We start from the raw sequence: 17,085 nt of genomic DNA, 5'->3' as shown, positions 1-17,085 counted from the left end.
CTGCCAAAATTATTCAAATAGATTTATGTCACTTCTTGTTGAGCAGGTAGCAAAATGAAAAACACATTTTAAATAACTTTTAGCTACAACCTCATGATTATTACAAAATCTTCAGCATGATGGTTGTCATGCCTGCACATTGCGTGTGTGATAAATATACAGATTTCAAGTCCTTGCTCTCCTGAACTGATCAAAAATCACAGTAGGGCGGAAATGATGATTGAAGACAGTGCACTAATTTGTCTCTGACTACCAACAATCATTTAACATGAGTTGGATGTTTTACATAAATGCTGGCTGCTACATTTTGTGTTTTGTACTTGTTCAAAATTCAGCTGTGTTGCAAACTTGTCGACTCTGTGGTTTTGGATGGCACACAAAGTCAGCTCATTTCAGCAGAAGATTAACCTCGGTGAAACCAGTGCATCTGATTTCACTCTGACACAACTTTCTTACTGGCTTCTAATATGTGTTAATAACATTTTTCTTTTTTTTTTTTTGTAGGGATTTTTTTATTGATTTGATTTGTCGGAAAACATAACTCCTTGTGCAAAAGTAAAAAGGTCAGTAGCTCAAAGTAAACTAATCTTGAGTAAAGTAACAAGTTTTCCCATCTTGAAAAAGCCTTTAAACGTATATTGGCTTTATGAGGATATGATCAGACAAGCATTCATTGCCTTCTCTGGTGTTATGAAATTCACCAAGAGTTTTATGTTTTGGATTAAATAGCATTCCTTTCCCTCATATTGTTTCTGGTTTTAATCAAGTCTGATGCTTTTTGACAATAAAAATGCTAGTTTGTATTGAAATACCCATTATGCTTCTGTTGCAGGAGTTGTTGCTACTCTCTATCAATGGAAAAAACAGAATTTTATGACCTGCATCCTGTAATTATTGTTCATTGCCACTGAGACTCCACACTCCTACTTTAATTTAAAAATACCTCAAAGTTCCTTTGCAGTATAATTTAAACCTTAATATTGCCTAAAAAAGAATGCTGTGTGAAGATGTAGCAGGGTAATGATGTTTTCACCAGAGCATGCACTCTCCTAATGGATGCTTCTTGTTTGTTGCTCATAAGTTGTGTGGGTGGCATCCACGAAGGACTCAAATGTATAATCTAGGGATTTGAAGATTAACCAATTCGTACCAACACACAGAGCACGATGTAAATTCATCAGTAAAGCAGCCATGAATAGATGTTATTTTTGGGTGGAATGTATATGCATTGATTTTTGTGTCTGTGCACTGATAAAATTTGATGCATTTAATAGTCTGTAACCGTTTGTTTCTTCAGTAAAGTTGATAAGAACATGTGCATTTATGTGTGTGTATAAAGAACAACTCTGAACCAAACTAAGTTGTACTTCTGTTGTCATCACTGCTGTGCAGTGCTATTTTCTTAGCAGTGATGGCTATTTAGGGGAATTGTATTGTAGCATTGTTATAAACAGCAACAAACTTTCATGAATAGTGTTTAGTTCCAGTGACATAGTTACAGCACAGTTCAGTATCAAGTGGATCCACTAAAATTTCTGAAGAAAAACTGTGAAGTAGGACAGTTCGACAGAATATGACTGACCCCTGTGCACTATTCTGATTTGATACAAGATGTTCTGACATAAATTTAGTTTTAGTATTTTAGTCTGATGTCAGAACTTTACCACAGCTAAACTATTTTAGTATTATATTTGTTATTTTTAGAATGGTGAAGCTGGAGTTTCTTTCCAGCAGTGAGTTGAATTCAGTAATGTCTTTTTTACCACATTTTTCAGCAGTTCTGAAAAGCTGCTTTGTCAAAGTTTACTTATTGTAGTTGTTCACGATAAAGGAAATGTATTTTCTTGCTTGCTGCTGAATTACTGAAATAGTAACAGTGATAGTGAATTAGTAATAGTAATAGTGAAAGACTGTTTAGCAGATTCTTTGTTAATCATATTGCAATATGACCCATTGTTTTGTCAGGTGTCATAAATGTGTACCATAATTTGGAGGCAAAGCTTGTGAGAGCTCAAAGAACCTACTTTTTCTTTCTTTTTGGTGAAGAATTTTACAAACCTCACCACTGCGGTGGTACTAATTTCTTCTGTAGGTTTGTAGTCTCATTCTTATTCCATTGTTATTCCAAGAGTGTGATTAACATGTTTTAACAGATGATCACCGGCCAGATTTGCATACTTTCCAATCACCAATGACATGATTAGTGTTGTTCTGTAAATCATTTTGATATATTTGCAAGCATTGAACTAGAAGTTTCAATACAGTTCTGGTAAAAGCACAAGATACTGTCCTGTTGTAGATAGGGCAGCAAAGGTTTGTTTGAAGAGTTTCACTTTTGTGTTATTTTTATTATTTGTGCTCGGCTATTTTGTATTTAACTAGTCTCATCCAGGTTTTTGTAGTACAATGGCTGTGGATGCTACTGTCATATCGCTGACAATTTTGCAAATTTTAATGAAATTCTTGACACTTAACCATTTTCTTTCCTCTCAATCACATGAGTCAAGGCCACAAAAAGCTGATTCGTATAAAGAATTAGCTTCTTCTATCCATATCAGTAGTCTAGGATACATGTTTTTTCATTTCTTGTCTTTTTTATAGCAGTGCTGTTTATTGAGCCAAAGTAAGATTTGAGATAAAAGTGTGCTGACAAGTAACTTGAAACAAAAGGCTCCAAGGTTAAAGAAAATATGGCATTAATCCAAAAGCAGAAAAGATGAGCCAGAGGTTAAATGTAAAAAGAGACAGGAAACACTTAAGGTGATGCAATACAAGAAGATTAAAAAGGATGTTGTGGTTGAAAAGGACACTGCAATAATTTCTGTCTTTTTTAATTATTACTTTCTCCATTTTTAGCCATGTGGTGCATTTAGGGCACTTGGGATCTTTCTGATCCATCTGAAATTGTGTTTCTAGTTTTGAAAATAAAATATACAAAACATATATAAAAATGTATGGTTAAGAACTAAAAATCTGTAGTTACATTTCTAACAAAAATTTGGTTTGTTTCGAATTAGCTGCTTTTTAAAGTTCATCTTGTTTTACTGATAATACACTAAACACCGAAACCTAACGCTTCCATAATTTACAACAAGGAGTTGAAAAAAAAAACATTTTTATGTGTTGACAAATGAGAGTGAGACCTGACTATTTTTAAGGCAATGCAAAACTGCAGAGCAATCGTGACCTGAGCAGGAAGTTTAATAAAGAAAAAGTAGAGATGGTTTGTTTCAAAATAAAACAACCCCACAGACAACACATTAATACAGCAGCATAACCCAAGATATTAGAACAAAACAAACTTGTCAGAGCATTTTCACTATGGTTGATGTCAGGGACATAGGACACAAAACACAAGGGTTTTTATGTATGTTGGTTTGTTTTATAACACAAGTCCTTCTAATTGTGACAGCAGCACAATTGGGTGGGAAAAGTGAATAAAAGCTACAATTGCACACAATTACTACATTAAAATATAAATAATTTGCCTTACTTAATGAAATAGGGTGTACTATATATATATGTTTTCTAATCTTAAAAACTGGCTAAAAAGGATATTGCAATTTATTTCAATTGCCAACTTTAAAACAGAAGCTGAAAAGCTGAGAAATGCCCTGTTTTCAATTATTTATACTCATCCTATAGACAGAGCATCATTTAAACTGATAGATCATTGTCTCGAGCACAAAAGCTTTTAGGTTTTCAAAAGATAATGTGTTTTTTTTTATAAATAATAATTATGATAACTCTTTATCCTGTATAACTTTTAATACATGTATCTTACTTAAACTATCTTTAGTAAGTGTGGAGGTCCCTGATCCAGGGAAAACACATAGTGTTATAAAATAGAGAAGAAAACCATTACATAAAATATTAAGAATCCTTCTCAAAGGCATTGGTTTTACGATTATAAAGCAAAACATTTTACACTACTCAGGTTAGTAGCATACTTAGCAATCATGCATGAAATTATGTAAAGCAGAGTCTAAAGAACAGAGAGTGCTATCTTACTAATCATATCTTTTAAAAGCATTTGCCAAAGTAATCACAGCTGCCTTCATGCATCACCAAGAGCTTCAGATAAGATAAGAGATATGGAGTAGTCATTTATATTTAGTCTTGAACAGCAGAGATGCTTAACTTTTATTTTGGAAAGGACAGCCAAAAACCACTAAGAGCATCCATCAAAGGCATTTATTGTCACCTACCCTAAATACAGGGATTGTAGATAACTCACAGCCATTTATTTTGTAATGTTTAGACAAAACCATATGGTGTAAAATCCAGACTGTGTTATTTGTCAGCATTATAATAAAGTGAGATTTTGGAGGTCATTGTCCACATTTACTTTAACACCAAATACTTTAAAATTTACGGAGTTGTTTTTCTAAATTTAAAATGGTAAAACATGTTTTATTCTTTAAAATGTTGCAAGTTTATTTGGATTGTACTACACTATACTAAAACTAGTTTTTTATTACAATCAGTTAGATTTATTTTGGACTTGTTTAAATTTGTAATAATTTATACAGCACCATTAATTTGCACCATATAAATAAATCACCACACTTTTGAATTTTTAAAATTTTTCTTTCATAATGTGTAATACTGTATTAAAAACATGAGCCTTTTATTCTATTCTTTATGTATTCCCTGGAAAATAGAGAAAACAACGCAGGTTTACATTAGAACACAAACAATGGTCCATCCCTTGTGCTAATAGCTTTTTTGTGGTTGATTAATTAAAAAGTCACTTTCAGCTGTCTTAAAAAACAAGCAAAAACAAACAAAATAAAACTTTTTTTTTCCTTTGATATGTACAAAAATTGGATTTGAATCAGTAGGAGGAAAAAATCAGCTAATGCCCAAAGAACTTCAAACAGACTTGCAGAAAGTTTGGAAAATTGTTAAGTACAATCTGGAGGGTAGAAAACAATTTCACTTCTTTCAGGGAAAACAAAGAAATAAGGGATAGCTCAAGATATTTGCACAGTATTGTACATGCCAATGCATAAAGAAGAAAAAACACCTCTTTTATCTGTGGCCACGCCAAGATCACAGTACCCTTGATCTTGTAAATGAGCCTTTGTTCTATCTGCTTTATCCTGCCTCTTGTGATTTTGCAGCATTTTAGTTTTTCAGCAACCTGAAGAAAGAAACTGCAATCAAAGCATTAAACAGAGCTTAACTGACATTGCTGCAGTCAGATAAATTATCAAGGAAAGCGAGGTTTAGTTTATTATCCAAGAAGAAGAAATTATTTACTGATATTTATTTATATAAATTACTATTTATCAGCATGATAATGTTTAAAATGTTACTTGAACCAATACGCAAGTTCACTTTTTTTTCGTTTTCATGAAATCATCATGATTTATTCTAAAATGTAAGATTTTTTCATTAAATGATGTATTTTCAGGATTATTTTTGTTCTAAAAAGTTTATTTTTCAAAAGTGTATTTTTATTCAAATGATAAATATAAAGTTATCACATGAAAAAATCTATATAAATAAATTTAAATAGAAAAAAAAAGAAAGGAAAAGAAAACTCAGAGGGTGAATAAATGAAAGAAATGAGGCCCTCTTACCTCCCAGGGTGGCTGAAATGAGAATGTGGGTTCCATACTTCTTAATGATGGTGTCGATGAACTGCTGAGTGGTGGGTCTGCGGCCCAGCAAGCGGACGCTGCGCTGGAACTCAGGCATGAGTGGCAGGGGGTTCCGGATGAGGTCCCGTCTCTCAATTGCCGTGTTTCTCACCTTCCAACGTGCAAATTCCCTGGTGGGTTACAAGAACAACAACTGCTTACACTGGAATTATACAGTATATAACAATAAAACTGTATTAATTACAGTGGCAGAACATTAATTATAGAAAGTATCACAATAAATGCATTTGCAAGAAAACTACACTTCTGGCGGTTCACACAGTGGTCTATCTCATGAATAAAACACTAAATTTGACTGAAGTATACTGAAATATTTTAACAATTTATAAATCCCCTCTGAGTTCTGATGAAGTTCAAAACACCCTAATTTTTACTAAAATAAAGTCTAATACCCAACAACTATAATAGGTCTGCTAATTGCAGTGTTTTGTATTATTTTGTGTTTGTTTATTTAGGCTGACATTACTGCTGCTGAGATCCTAATTGGACCATTATTCTGTCATGTTCCTCTGTAATAAAATGTTGTTTTTTTTCTGTATATATAAAAAATGCTCAAGAAAACATTCATTGAGTCATGCTTATTCTGTCACAGCACCAAAATTTAAAATGCCAAATTGCATTTTAGCACAATTTTAAAACACACCAGTGACAAAACAGCACCCAGTCCTGCTGCTTTTTTGTGGGACTGCAGTTAAAAATGTAAAATGTTTTTGGTGTTAAAATAATGCTGGAAATGATTTCTGTGGATCTTTCTAATGTGTGTTCCTATACCCACTGAGACACACATCATAAAAGCATTTCCAAAGGCAGACATTACGGAGATCTCTGTTGGTCTGAAAGTTAGGGGGAAAAGCAAATAACATTGCTCTAAGGATTAAAAAAATAAAGAAAAAAATGTTGTTTTTTTTTGTTGTTTTGTTTTTCTTGCTGACTAAAAAAATACTGATTTTGTTGAGATAGTGTTTTTTTGCCTGCAATATCTAAGATAAAAAAAGCCAGTATTTAGGCATTGGTTTAAACACAAAAGCAACCTTTACCTAATGGTTGGCACATTAAAAATACATAATAATAATTTATGTTTCTAATTAACAGAAAAGAAAAGTTTTATATTACCTAATTTGTAAACAGAAGTTTTAATGTGTCACGTCAATACAAACCATGTACATTCCTAAAATACTAGCAAATGTATGCATACAGCAAAAACATTGCTCAAAATCGTATTACTCCTTACTGTATCATTTTGTCAATACTGGTGTCTTGAAAAAAGGCACCAAGCATTTCATAAATAACATGATGCATCTCTTGAAGTCATATCATGTGCTCAGAGCAAATACTCCACTATGATCAATGTAGAAAGTCAGTTTAACAGAGCGGGGAAGTGTGACTGGGTTTAAGTTGTATGCCATATCTGAGGCAAGTTTTTGATAGTTGAAAAGTATAAATTCTTGATTTGTGATAGGTCAAAATGGGTTTCTGTTTGGGCTTTTAGTAAATTTTATATAATTATTGATGCAACTTATGTGAATAATAAGCCTAATTAGAGTAAGTGTTTCACCTAAAGCACATAAAACTTCCCATTGGCTCAAACACAACTATACAGCATCACGATCTCTATAAGTTAATCCTAAAAGCCTGCTGTGTAAATGAAGTTGGTTCAGCTCTATTTAAAAAAGTGAATTCATAAATTTACTCTGATAATATTAAACAACAAATAATAGTGAATAATTAATCAAAGAAAAGACAAAGACTCAATCCAATTCAAACTGCTGGTACAAGAGGATTACAGCCACTCTTTTTGAGCTGGGTTTAATCTTTCTAAAAGCTTTTCATTTTAAATCAGTCTAGAAGAAATCAAGTGGATGTTTGCTTGCTGTCCATCTCTAGAAAATCTGAATTACTGTTGAAAAATACAATAAAGACACTGGAAATGCTCTGAGACTGCTGAGGAAATTTCTTTTTAACTCCCTTTAACTTGATGATTATTAGAATTGAATAAGTGATTAACTTATTACAGGATATTTTATTAATTCCAAGTTGATGCGACCCAGTTTTCTTTATATGAGTGTACTGTCTCTTCACAAAATGGACAGGCAAGATATAAAAAAAAAGCCGGTTTTAATGTAAAATATAAATCAGAGCAAAGTCAAACACTTTACAAAAGTTGCAGACAACAACATGAGAAAGAGGAGGAAAATTTTTATTTGACTCCAGTTGTAATAAACTTCCTTTGGCTCACAAGATGGAATGGGACATGTACCAATCGAAGGGGCGGTGGTTTGGTCCTTGGTTTCTGATGCATCATCAGGATGTGTGTAGGAGTGAGAATTAAGAATCTGTTCTACTTATGCACAATTTGTTTTTTTCAAGGCATCAACTTATTAATCCCATTAATAATTCTGTCATGTTCTAGTAATTTACACTGAAATCACAAAGCACATTCTCAGTAAATTAGGCTACAAAGTCAAACTTGTAAGTCAATACTCTATTCAAATCTATTTAATTTTAGAATTGACTAACACATTAAGTCCATAAGTACAAAGCCTGATTGAGAAACAGTCAAACTGATAACATCGTGATACCATACTGAAAAACTGTTTAACATCTCGTTATAAAAGAAAAGTTAGAAATAAAAATGCAGATTTTTTTTATTTGAATTAGGTAGTTGAGTAAAAAAATCAAAGATAAGGTATGTTTTGTTTTTTTTTCTTTGCGTATGAAAATTTAAAACAGTTTAAACATCTTGTCTTTCTGTCTCTAAAGTAACATTGAGTTCAACATGTGACCACACATTCTTTCCATTTTAATGAAGAAACAGAGCCATCATTCAGTTCAGACAGGAAAATGCATTTGTAAGAATATTTTAATGATCTGTCCACTTATTACCACATACAGTTTGACTTTTTTCAGTGACAGATATCAAATACAAAAATAGCTTGGAACAGTAATAGTCAGCGGTACTAGATGCGTCCAGCTGACTAGGGAGTCTTTTGCAAGCTTCCTGTTGCTGCACAGGAGAAAAAAAAATGGCAGGGCATGCCAATCAAGAGGGCTTAGGGAAGTTAAGTTGGGGCCTGGTTCCTCTCCAGAGGAAGAGTCAGCTTGAAGATCAGAGAAGTGTGCTCTCTTTTAGAACAGGAACAGAGAGAAGGTGAGCTGAGACCTTCTTGCAATCCCGGAAAAAAAAGAAAAACAGTAAATAAATGGGGGCACTCTGAGCTGTCTGCTGATCAAGTGGTGTGACTACCTGTGCAGAGTTTTGAAAAGTAAACTGACAAACTTTAAAGTAAATGTCTTGTTTATCCTGCAAAGAACATCATGCTGTGGTGTGTGTAAGTTTATATGTGTGACCGCTAATCCTGCCCCTATTTTATATGGGCTTTAATAATTACCCTACCCTGCAAGGGCACAAGGTATTTTCACTCACCCCCAAAAGACAAATCAGAACATCTTAAATAAATGGAACACTTCTTTTGATGTGGACATTTACAAATCTATGAGCATCAGCTTGCATGCATCAGTCAAACCTCTTAGAATAAGAAAGCTCTTAGCAGGGCATCACTTGCTGAGCTGTTCAGCACATGCCCCACTGACACATTTCCTCAAAATATAAGGTTTGCAATAATCCAATACGCAAAACATTTTGAACTGCTCTCTTGTTATAAATATTCAAAAAAAAAAATTGTTTCTTTTGTTTTAGATGCGCAACTGGATTTCGAGCTGATGTTGAAGTCTGTCATCCCATTTCCTTTTCTGTGAGTGTGTTTATATGCATGCATGTGGTTTACGAGCCTGCTGCGACAGGCCATTTTCAAGTGTAATTTTTAATGATACAGATCATGTTGATGCAGCTGCATTTTTTCTCCACTGACTGGTTTATGCTAATGCTGCTGTTAGGTCTGTGTGTGTGTGAACCTGTGGCCATAATATTAGTCTATTATGCTGTCAGGGTGTGTCTTAGTGGCTGTAACATCACCTCTGATGATCTACAGGGCTTGTATAATTAGCCTTTAGAGCATCCGGACTAGTTTAGCAGTAATAGACTACTTTCATTAACATTCCTTTCAGAATGTAGACTTGTCTTGAATAGAGCAGCCTATTTGATTATACTGATTCATATGGTGATTTCTGTCTATGCTACAAAAGTTAGACTCCTAAAAGTCCCTGAAGTTCATCTGAACATTATGAACAGGACTGCTTTTGTTAGATATTTCAAGCTGTTCCGTTTTCTTTTTCTGAAATGTTGTTGCTTTTTTGGTTTTAGCATTGTGTTTTGTTCAATTTTGTTGTGTTTCACATCAACATCAAAGACTTTAATACTGCAATAAAAGACCCCCCAAAAGAAAACTATTCTTTTTCAGAAAATGTATAAACAGTTTTCTCAAACTGATTGATCAATTACAGCATTTGTTTGGCACACAGTCAGCAATATGTCTATCAGCCTGAGTTTAGCTTTAAAACCAGTTTTTAATACTCCATTCAGCCTTTTTGACTGTTTTTAACTACTATAGTGCCTGCTAAAAACACACTTTCACAATGTGAGTTGTTAAAATGTGAGTGCTACAATTTATATATATATATAAAACAACATTACAGATTTTCACAAGTCAAAAAATGTCACAGATTAGTATGGAAGATGGCCAAAGCATAGGCTGAAATACCAAACAAATAACTTTGTTTAGCATGTAATTTAGCACTTTTCTTAAAACTAATTAAAATCAAGAACAAAGCTCAACAAGGCAATAAACTCAGAAGAAAGAAAACAATTACAAGGATTTTGATGAAAACATGGCATTAAATATACACTGAGGAGGTGGAAGACTAATAAATAGCAGGTGTAATAATTAACTTAAACCAGGTGTGTGAGGACAAGGGAAAGCAAGACCACCAGAAAAAAACAAGTTCCAGGAAAATGCCAAAGATATTAAGTAAAAGTAATATACTAGAATACCAAGAGATCCTATCAGGACGAGCTGTAATTCAAGCGCAACCTTTAACAAATTGAGGAAAATTATAGACTTCTTGTTATGGTAGAGGAGATAAATCAGTGAACTGCTAAAGTGGCAGGCAAAAAAACAGGAGAGGATGCACAGAGGGAGTGGCCTAGGAGACAAAAACTAAGCAAAAGAGTCGGTAGCTCGAAGCCAACCTTTGGAGATTGACTTCACCATTGCTTTTTTTGTCCATATCCATTCCTTGGGAAATAGGATGGATAATTTGAGGAAAAAATACACTTGCAGCACAAAGTAATGGACTGTTGTATTTTTGTTTAGCCTGAAAACTGGCTTCACAACAGCATCTCAGTGAACCAAGTGCATGGACTAACATATTTCTATTCTGACAAAGAAGCCACTGCCAATCCTGAGTGTCCAGAATCCGTGGGACATCTCTGAGCTCAACACTGAGACAGTGATGAAAGTGGTGCGGAAATATTGGAAACTTAGCTCTTTCAACCTCTCTATCAACTCTGCCTCAACAGGAGCATAACAACTATAAGCCAGTACAGCAGTATCATAGTAATGTAGATGCAGGCTCATGTAAAAATATCACAGACCAACCAGACACAGAGATCTGCTCAAAATAGCAAGCCTATCTGCTACTTGGATCCGTGGAAAAGTACTGCTCCCCTTCCAAGTGCTTTTTAATGTCCGAACATCTTGAAATCCATATTGTTCTTTAGAATCAGGAACAACTAGAATGCACAACAGATTTGTTCTTTGGGCAAAAAAGACTGGTACAGTACAGTTTCTCTCACGTGGACAAAAGAAAATCTGTTTTGCTTCGATTTATATCTCTAATATGTACAAAATGTCATAAAATTACTTGCTACTTGTTTCTTGCTACATGCTGATTCATCTTCCAGTCCTGTTCCATAACTTAGTTTTGTAAAAGGTACACGCTGCTGGTGTTTCTAAAATAAAAAAAATTAAAAACACGATAAGATACTTAGAGATTGGCAGCAAATGTATAATTTATCTATTTTCATTTTCTGCACTGCACTCTAACTGTGCCCATCTCCTTTTTCACTTTCCCTCTCCTAAATATCAATTCATTGACACCGAACACGTCTCGTGGCTCGGTCACTTCAATTATTTTAGAAAACGTTATGTGGCAGCAACATAGAGTCGAGCCCTTCTGGCCCAGATTAAACATGTCAGCAGATTGAACATGTGACATGATACAGTGCTTTGCTTCATACCTCCAAGACTGGTTTTAATGACCTATCAAAGAAAGTAAGGAAGAGATAAATGGCATTGAGCTGCACAGACGGGAGACAAGAGCAGAGGTGATTATTGTTTTATGATGTTTAAGTAAGTGGTGTGGGAGGTCAGGTGCATTACGATTGTCTGTGTGAAAGTGGCTGCAACCTTCTTAAAGGATTTGTTGTACAAAAAACAATCATGTAAAAAAAAATGAAAATATATATTTTTTTGTTGAACTGGTCAACAGTGATTCATATATATGCTACCCCAGATTACACATACATTTGTGTAAGAATTTACACTGTTGTCTTAAAGGCACAACTTTAAATTAAAACAAGCCTAAATAGCAGTTTAGATGTATTTAGATTAGTTTTGCCATACCCAAGATGTCTTTGGGTCTGATGTAATGGTAAAATAAAAATAATAGCAATAAGCCAGTCCTCATTTTTCTTGGTTAATCTTGTTTTCTACTTCAGACTCTTTGAGTTGGCTGTTTTCTGAATAACCCCAATTTGAAGGCAAATGACATTTAAAAATACAGTTCTATTCAAATCAGGCATTGAGCTCCTAAAATAATGTGAAATTTAACATGTTTGCCTAAAAACGCAGGGAAGCTGGTTGTATTTTCTCTGTACTTCAAAAAGCAGCATGTGTTTCAGTGCACCTGCAATGAGAGTCGTGGATCTGGCGCTTTTGCACACATAAGTGCATGAAGGGTAGCCACAGGGATACATAAAGTGCAAAAAAGGGAAAAAAAAGCACATTACAGTTGTGCGTTATAACAATGTTGTCTAGTAAATAAAGCGCAGCTTGATTCTGTGCTGAGTTGCATAAAGCTGGTGTCGGTGTCTCTACACACTGAAGTGTACGTAGGGATATATGTGTATGATAAGTGCATAGGTACTAAGTGGCAATTGGGTTTAAAATGGCAGTATAAGGATGAAATGATAATGTGAGGGTACAATTCGGCAGAGGGACAAACTGACCAGTACTTGTAATTGCACATTGTTTTCTTCAGTTAGTTTATTCTGTGTGGTTTCCACAAGTTCTATATTTGATCCAAACCAAGCAAATTTTTTAATTAGGTCACAAGGACTGCAATCTGAAAATCAGATAGTGAATCTAAACATCTGAAGATGTTGGTTTGTGTAAGTAACTATAATGATTTGTTAGTTAGAAAAAACAAAACTTTTTGTTCCACTAAAAGTCCTAGTTTAGGCTCATCATTTCTTGCTAATCTCCTAATTTTGCTTTGTAGGAAATCCCGCAAGCAAGAAAACGAGCACAGGGAGCAGACTGAGGCAGAATCCAGAAACACGGACAAGTTGAAAAATGAAAAACACGATCAAACAGCCTGGCAGGCAAAGAGAGAAGCACTGGAGAGTGAGAGCACATTGCAGCAAAGACAAGCTGGCAAATGGGCAGTGGGTATGAAATGAGTTTTTGCAAAAAAGCAAAAAAATCTGTTAAAATAAAATAAAATAAGAAAAATAAAAATGAGGAAATACAATCATTTTATAGAACAGAATCAATGCAAGAATTACTGTGGAAAAAATGCAAAAACAAAAAAGTATTGATTTGACATTTTTACCATTTTTCATCTTAACTTTATCATCTGTAGTTACATCGTTTTATGGTATAATATAGATATATTTGTATGAATCTGTGTGTACTTTACTTCCATTCTTGCATTTACAACTTGTCTTTTTATCTATATTTGTGTTGTGATCTCTAAATTGTTGTTTTTTTCCCCATCAAGGGATTTTGGAGATGTGCAACTCTTGAAAAATCAAAGTGTGGTTAAACAATCCATGGCTTGGGCCTGCAAACTGCAATTTTCTCATCAGTGAAACAAACTTCTAGACTCTGCCTCCTGACTGTTTAACCCACAATGTTTGTTAATTTCCAGAACATATGAGTTATTTTTTTCTCTGCCAAAAAAAAACAGGTGCAATTTACATTGATCACATTTTAGGGAGTCAAATTTGTTTCCACTACAAGTAAACCCAGGTTAGGAACACATACACAATAGTTACAACCTAGGCTGCTGAAATCATTTCCACTATGCTGCAGTTTTTGGTTTTTTTTTAATTCATGTCATGTCTTTTTATATTCCTGTATTTATTTTCACTTTATATATATATATATATATAATCTTTGTTACATTTTTTGTGATTTTCATATTCCAGATTTATTGTTTGTGGCACTTCTCTCTTACCAAAAGTAGGGAAAAAAAGAATATGAATACTGCAGGGGCTGCTGAGCAGAGTAAAGTCAGGTGAGAGAAGTGGTGGGGGAGATCAGATGAAGAAGATAAGACAGGCGTGAAAGTAGGGCAGGGTGGGTGTAGCTAGTCTTAGCAGATAGATTTCAGAAGAAAACAACCAAAGTGAAAGAATGACCTCATCAATCAAGACAAAATCCCCAAACCAGAAGGATTCTACTAGTTTCACAGAAATAATAATAATAAAAAAAAAATTTGGCATTTTGTACAGCTGATTTAATTAGTTTTTTTTTTTCTTTTTTCTTTGAAGAATCAGCTAAAGTTGGTTAATCCTCCAGTGCCCTGATTGAGACCACTATCTCATTAAAATCACTTCTTGTGTTTGTTTCAGCACAGTTTAGTTAAAGAAGCACAGTAGTTGCTAGAAAATGTGTTTTATCATTCAGATCCTCTCCTCTATCATCTTTAAATTTAGACAAAAGACTGATGGGAATTTTTTTTTATTTTATTTTACAAAAGATTATCATGAATTTACTGGTGGAGTATATAATAAACTTCAGTAATTCTAAAATACAAAAATGTTTAACGCAAAATGATTGCAGAATAATTTATGTCTCGACACATCTACACTCAGCTTAAAGTAGCTTAGGGCTAAGAGACAAATACTGCCCACCGAGGCACGCAACGCAAACAGAAGACAAGACAGTTAGAGTCAACACCTGTTCAATATTAGCATTACAAATAATTTTGATTTGTTTGGATTATTTAATGAAAAAGTTAACACGAGCCGATTACAAAATCTTGCCTGGTATGAAGTAGGTTGTTGGCCGCAACGTAGAGACTTCACACGATCATGAAAGGAATCTTCTGAAGATCAAAATGGGATTTATGATTAACCTGGCTGCAGCCGAAGAAACACTACAGCAGTAAATTCCTGCCCGTGTCTGGATGCGCTAGACTCAGAAATATTACAACTGTGTAAATATTCACTCTGTGCATAAATAATAACCTCGTAACTAATCACTTGCATCAGCTTGTTTAAAAAAATAAAATCATTCGACAAATATGTATTTCAAATATTTTAAACCAAACTCTGATTCAAAGTTCTTAAAAAAGCAGGCCCTTTTAATAAACAGTAGATTAAAATAATGCTAAATAATAATAATGTTATGGGATTTTAGAATGTTTCCATTTTCTTGCTTTGATTTACTTTTGAAACATTAAACTAAAGGTGAAATGTTTGCAACTTTAAATTTCCAAATACACAATTAAGAAAACAGCCTTTTTAGTTAGAAGATCAAATCTCAGTGCAGCAGCAGCATCAGCTTGTAAATGAGGGTTGCCCATTAGTTTACAGAGGCCTGCTGTAGCCCAACTTGTTGCTACTAGGTGGGATCATAGAAAAATGTTAATAATAATTTCTGCTAGGGCATATTTTTTTCCTGCAAAAATTGGTTTGCGCAAAGTATTTAGGTAGTCATCATGTTTCATATATATGACATATGCACAGATTGCACAATTGATTAGTCACATTCTACTTTTCACTTGCAAAAATGAACATAATGGTGCTCTTCGATAATCACTGTGAATAAAAATATGAATATATCATGTCATATCACCTTTCAGGCTTCTCGGTGTCTGCTTCAATTAGAATAGAGTTGCACAGACATTTGGTGAATACTCCCTAAGACTCTGACAGTGGAAAGAAAAGACCATCGCACAGAGTGTCACTGCAGGTGCACTTAGTTGATCCTGATGATGGGGCCCAGATTAAAACGCTCCAAGACAGCATGACAGACATTCAAAGCAGACATGTAGCAGAAGAAAGGCACGGTTCTGTTGAAAGAACATCTCTAATTAACGGAGAGGGAAACTGGCTTGGCAGGGCCTTCTGACAACATGTTCCTGGGTTCCACATAAATGACATCCATAAACAATACAAAAAAGGAAGCCTGTCAGTGAATTACACAGCTTTACAGCATACTTTGATTCCACTTCCCCGTGCCCTCCTCTCAGACTGTATCAAAGTCCTCACAGCCAAATGTGATAGAAATTAAGATGCGTTGTTTAGATCTTGTCACATGTCTGCATGTGGTAGGAACACTTTTGGATCAGTGCTACTCGTGGAAACAAACAAGCAAAAGGAAAAAAACTGGTGCCAATTTTCCTCATTTGAGGCTGACTACACCCACGATTGAAAAAAAAAAAAAAATACAAACCCCATGTTTATTTAGTCATGTTAACAACTAGACTCTTTGAAACCAATAAATATAAATATATAGCCCTAAAGAGAAAGTTTGAGCATTTTACATGAATACATTTTAAACATGCAACCTCTGAAGGAAAGGAAAAGTGCAACAACAGATAAAGGTTGATATTATTTTTTCTTTATAAGCTATGGATACAGTAATGGGCTCAGTGCCAAATTCGCGAAACAGTATTAATGGCAGTGTTTAATGAGCACAACCACTAAGTAACTCTAATTACAGACAAAAACAAAAAGACACAAATGTATGAATAAATATACGCTTTTCAGTATTCCGTTTTGTGGAACAACACAGTAATTACATTTGCATTCCATAAATGTTAAAGCTTTATTTTTTTTTTCTTTTGTCTTGAAAAAGAAGATAAATACAGAAGCCTAATGAACTACATTGTTTTTAAAGCATAGTAAAATTTAAGGAGACAGAGACTGAACATAATTCCAACCTGCAGGTTTGACGACAGATAATACATGCAATCATATGTAAACGTAAACTCTTATTTTTATGCAGCACTTTCACTTTTAGAAGAACACTGCTCCTCAATCCCACACAGATTAAAGGGCAGGGAGAATCAATCTTCTGTACATCACAATGTACACCCATGAAGCTTAAAAAGAAATTATTTTTACACAGTGTAAGTTGGAGAGGCGATGATTCAACTCTGCTGTAATTTCTGTAGCTGCAGCTTCTTGTTAATGTTATACTGAGTTACATCATAATTTGGTAGT

The 17,085-nt window shown here is 34.2% G+C and overlaps 1 protein-coding gene across 1 annotated transcript in view; it reads right to left on the bottom strand.

Moving 5' to 3' along the window:
• The window catches only part of brinp1 (bone morphogenetic protein/retinoic acid inducible neural-specific 1), a 123,074-nt gene that overhangs the window by 47,317 nt on the left and 58,672 nt on the right, over positions 1-17,085 (bottom strand). The window contains exon 3 of the mRNA XM_017407886.3: positions 5,589-5,779. Coding sequence (XP_017263375.1) covers positions 5,589-5,779 — 191 coding nt within the window. The remainder of the gene's footprint in view (positions 1-5,588; positions 5,780-17,085) is intronic.

Source organism: Kryptolebias marmoratus, linkage group LG14 (genome assembly GCF_001649575.2).
Source record: "Kryptolebias marmoratus isolate JLee-2015 linkage group LG14, ASM164957v2, whole genome shotgun sequence".
NCBI classification, from domain to species: Eukaryota; Metazoa; Chordata; class Actinopteri; order Cyprinodontiformes; family Rivulidae; genus Kryptolebias; species Kryptolebias marmoratus.
The sequence above is the reverse complement of the archived record's forward strand: the minus strand, read 5'-3'. Positions and strand labels throughout refer to the sequence as shown.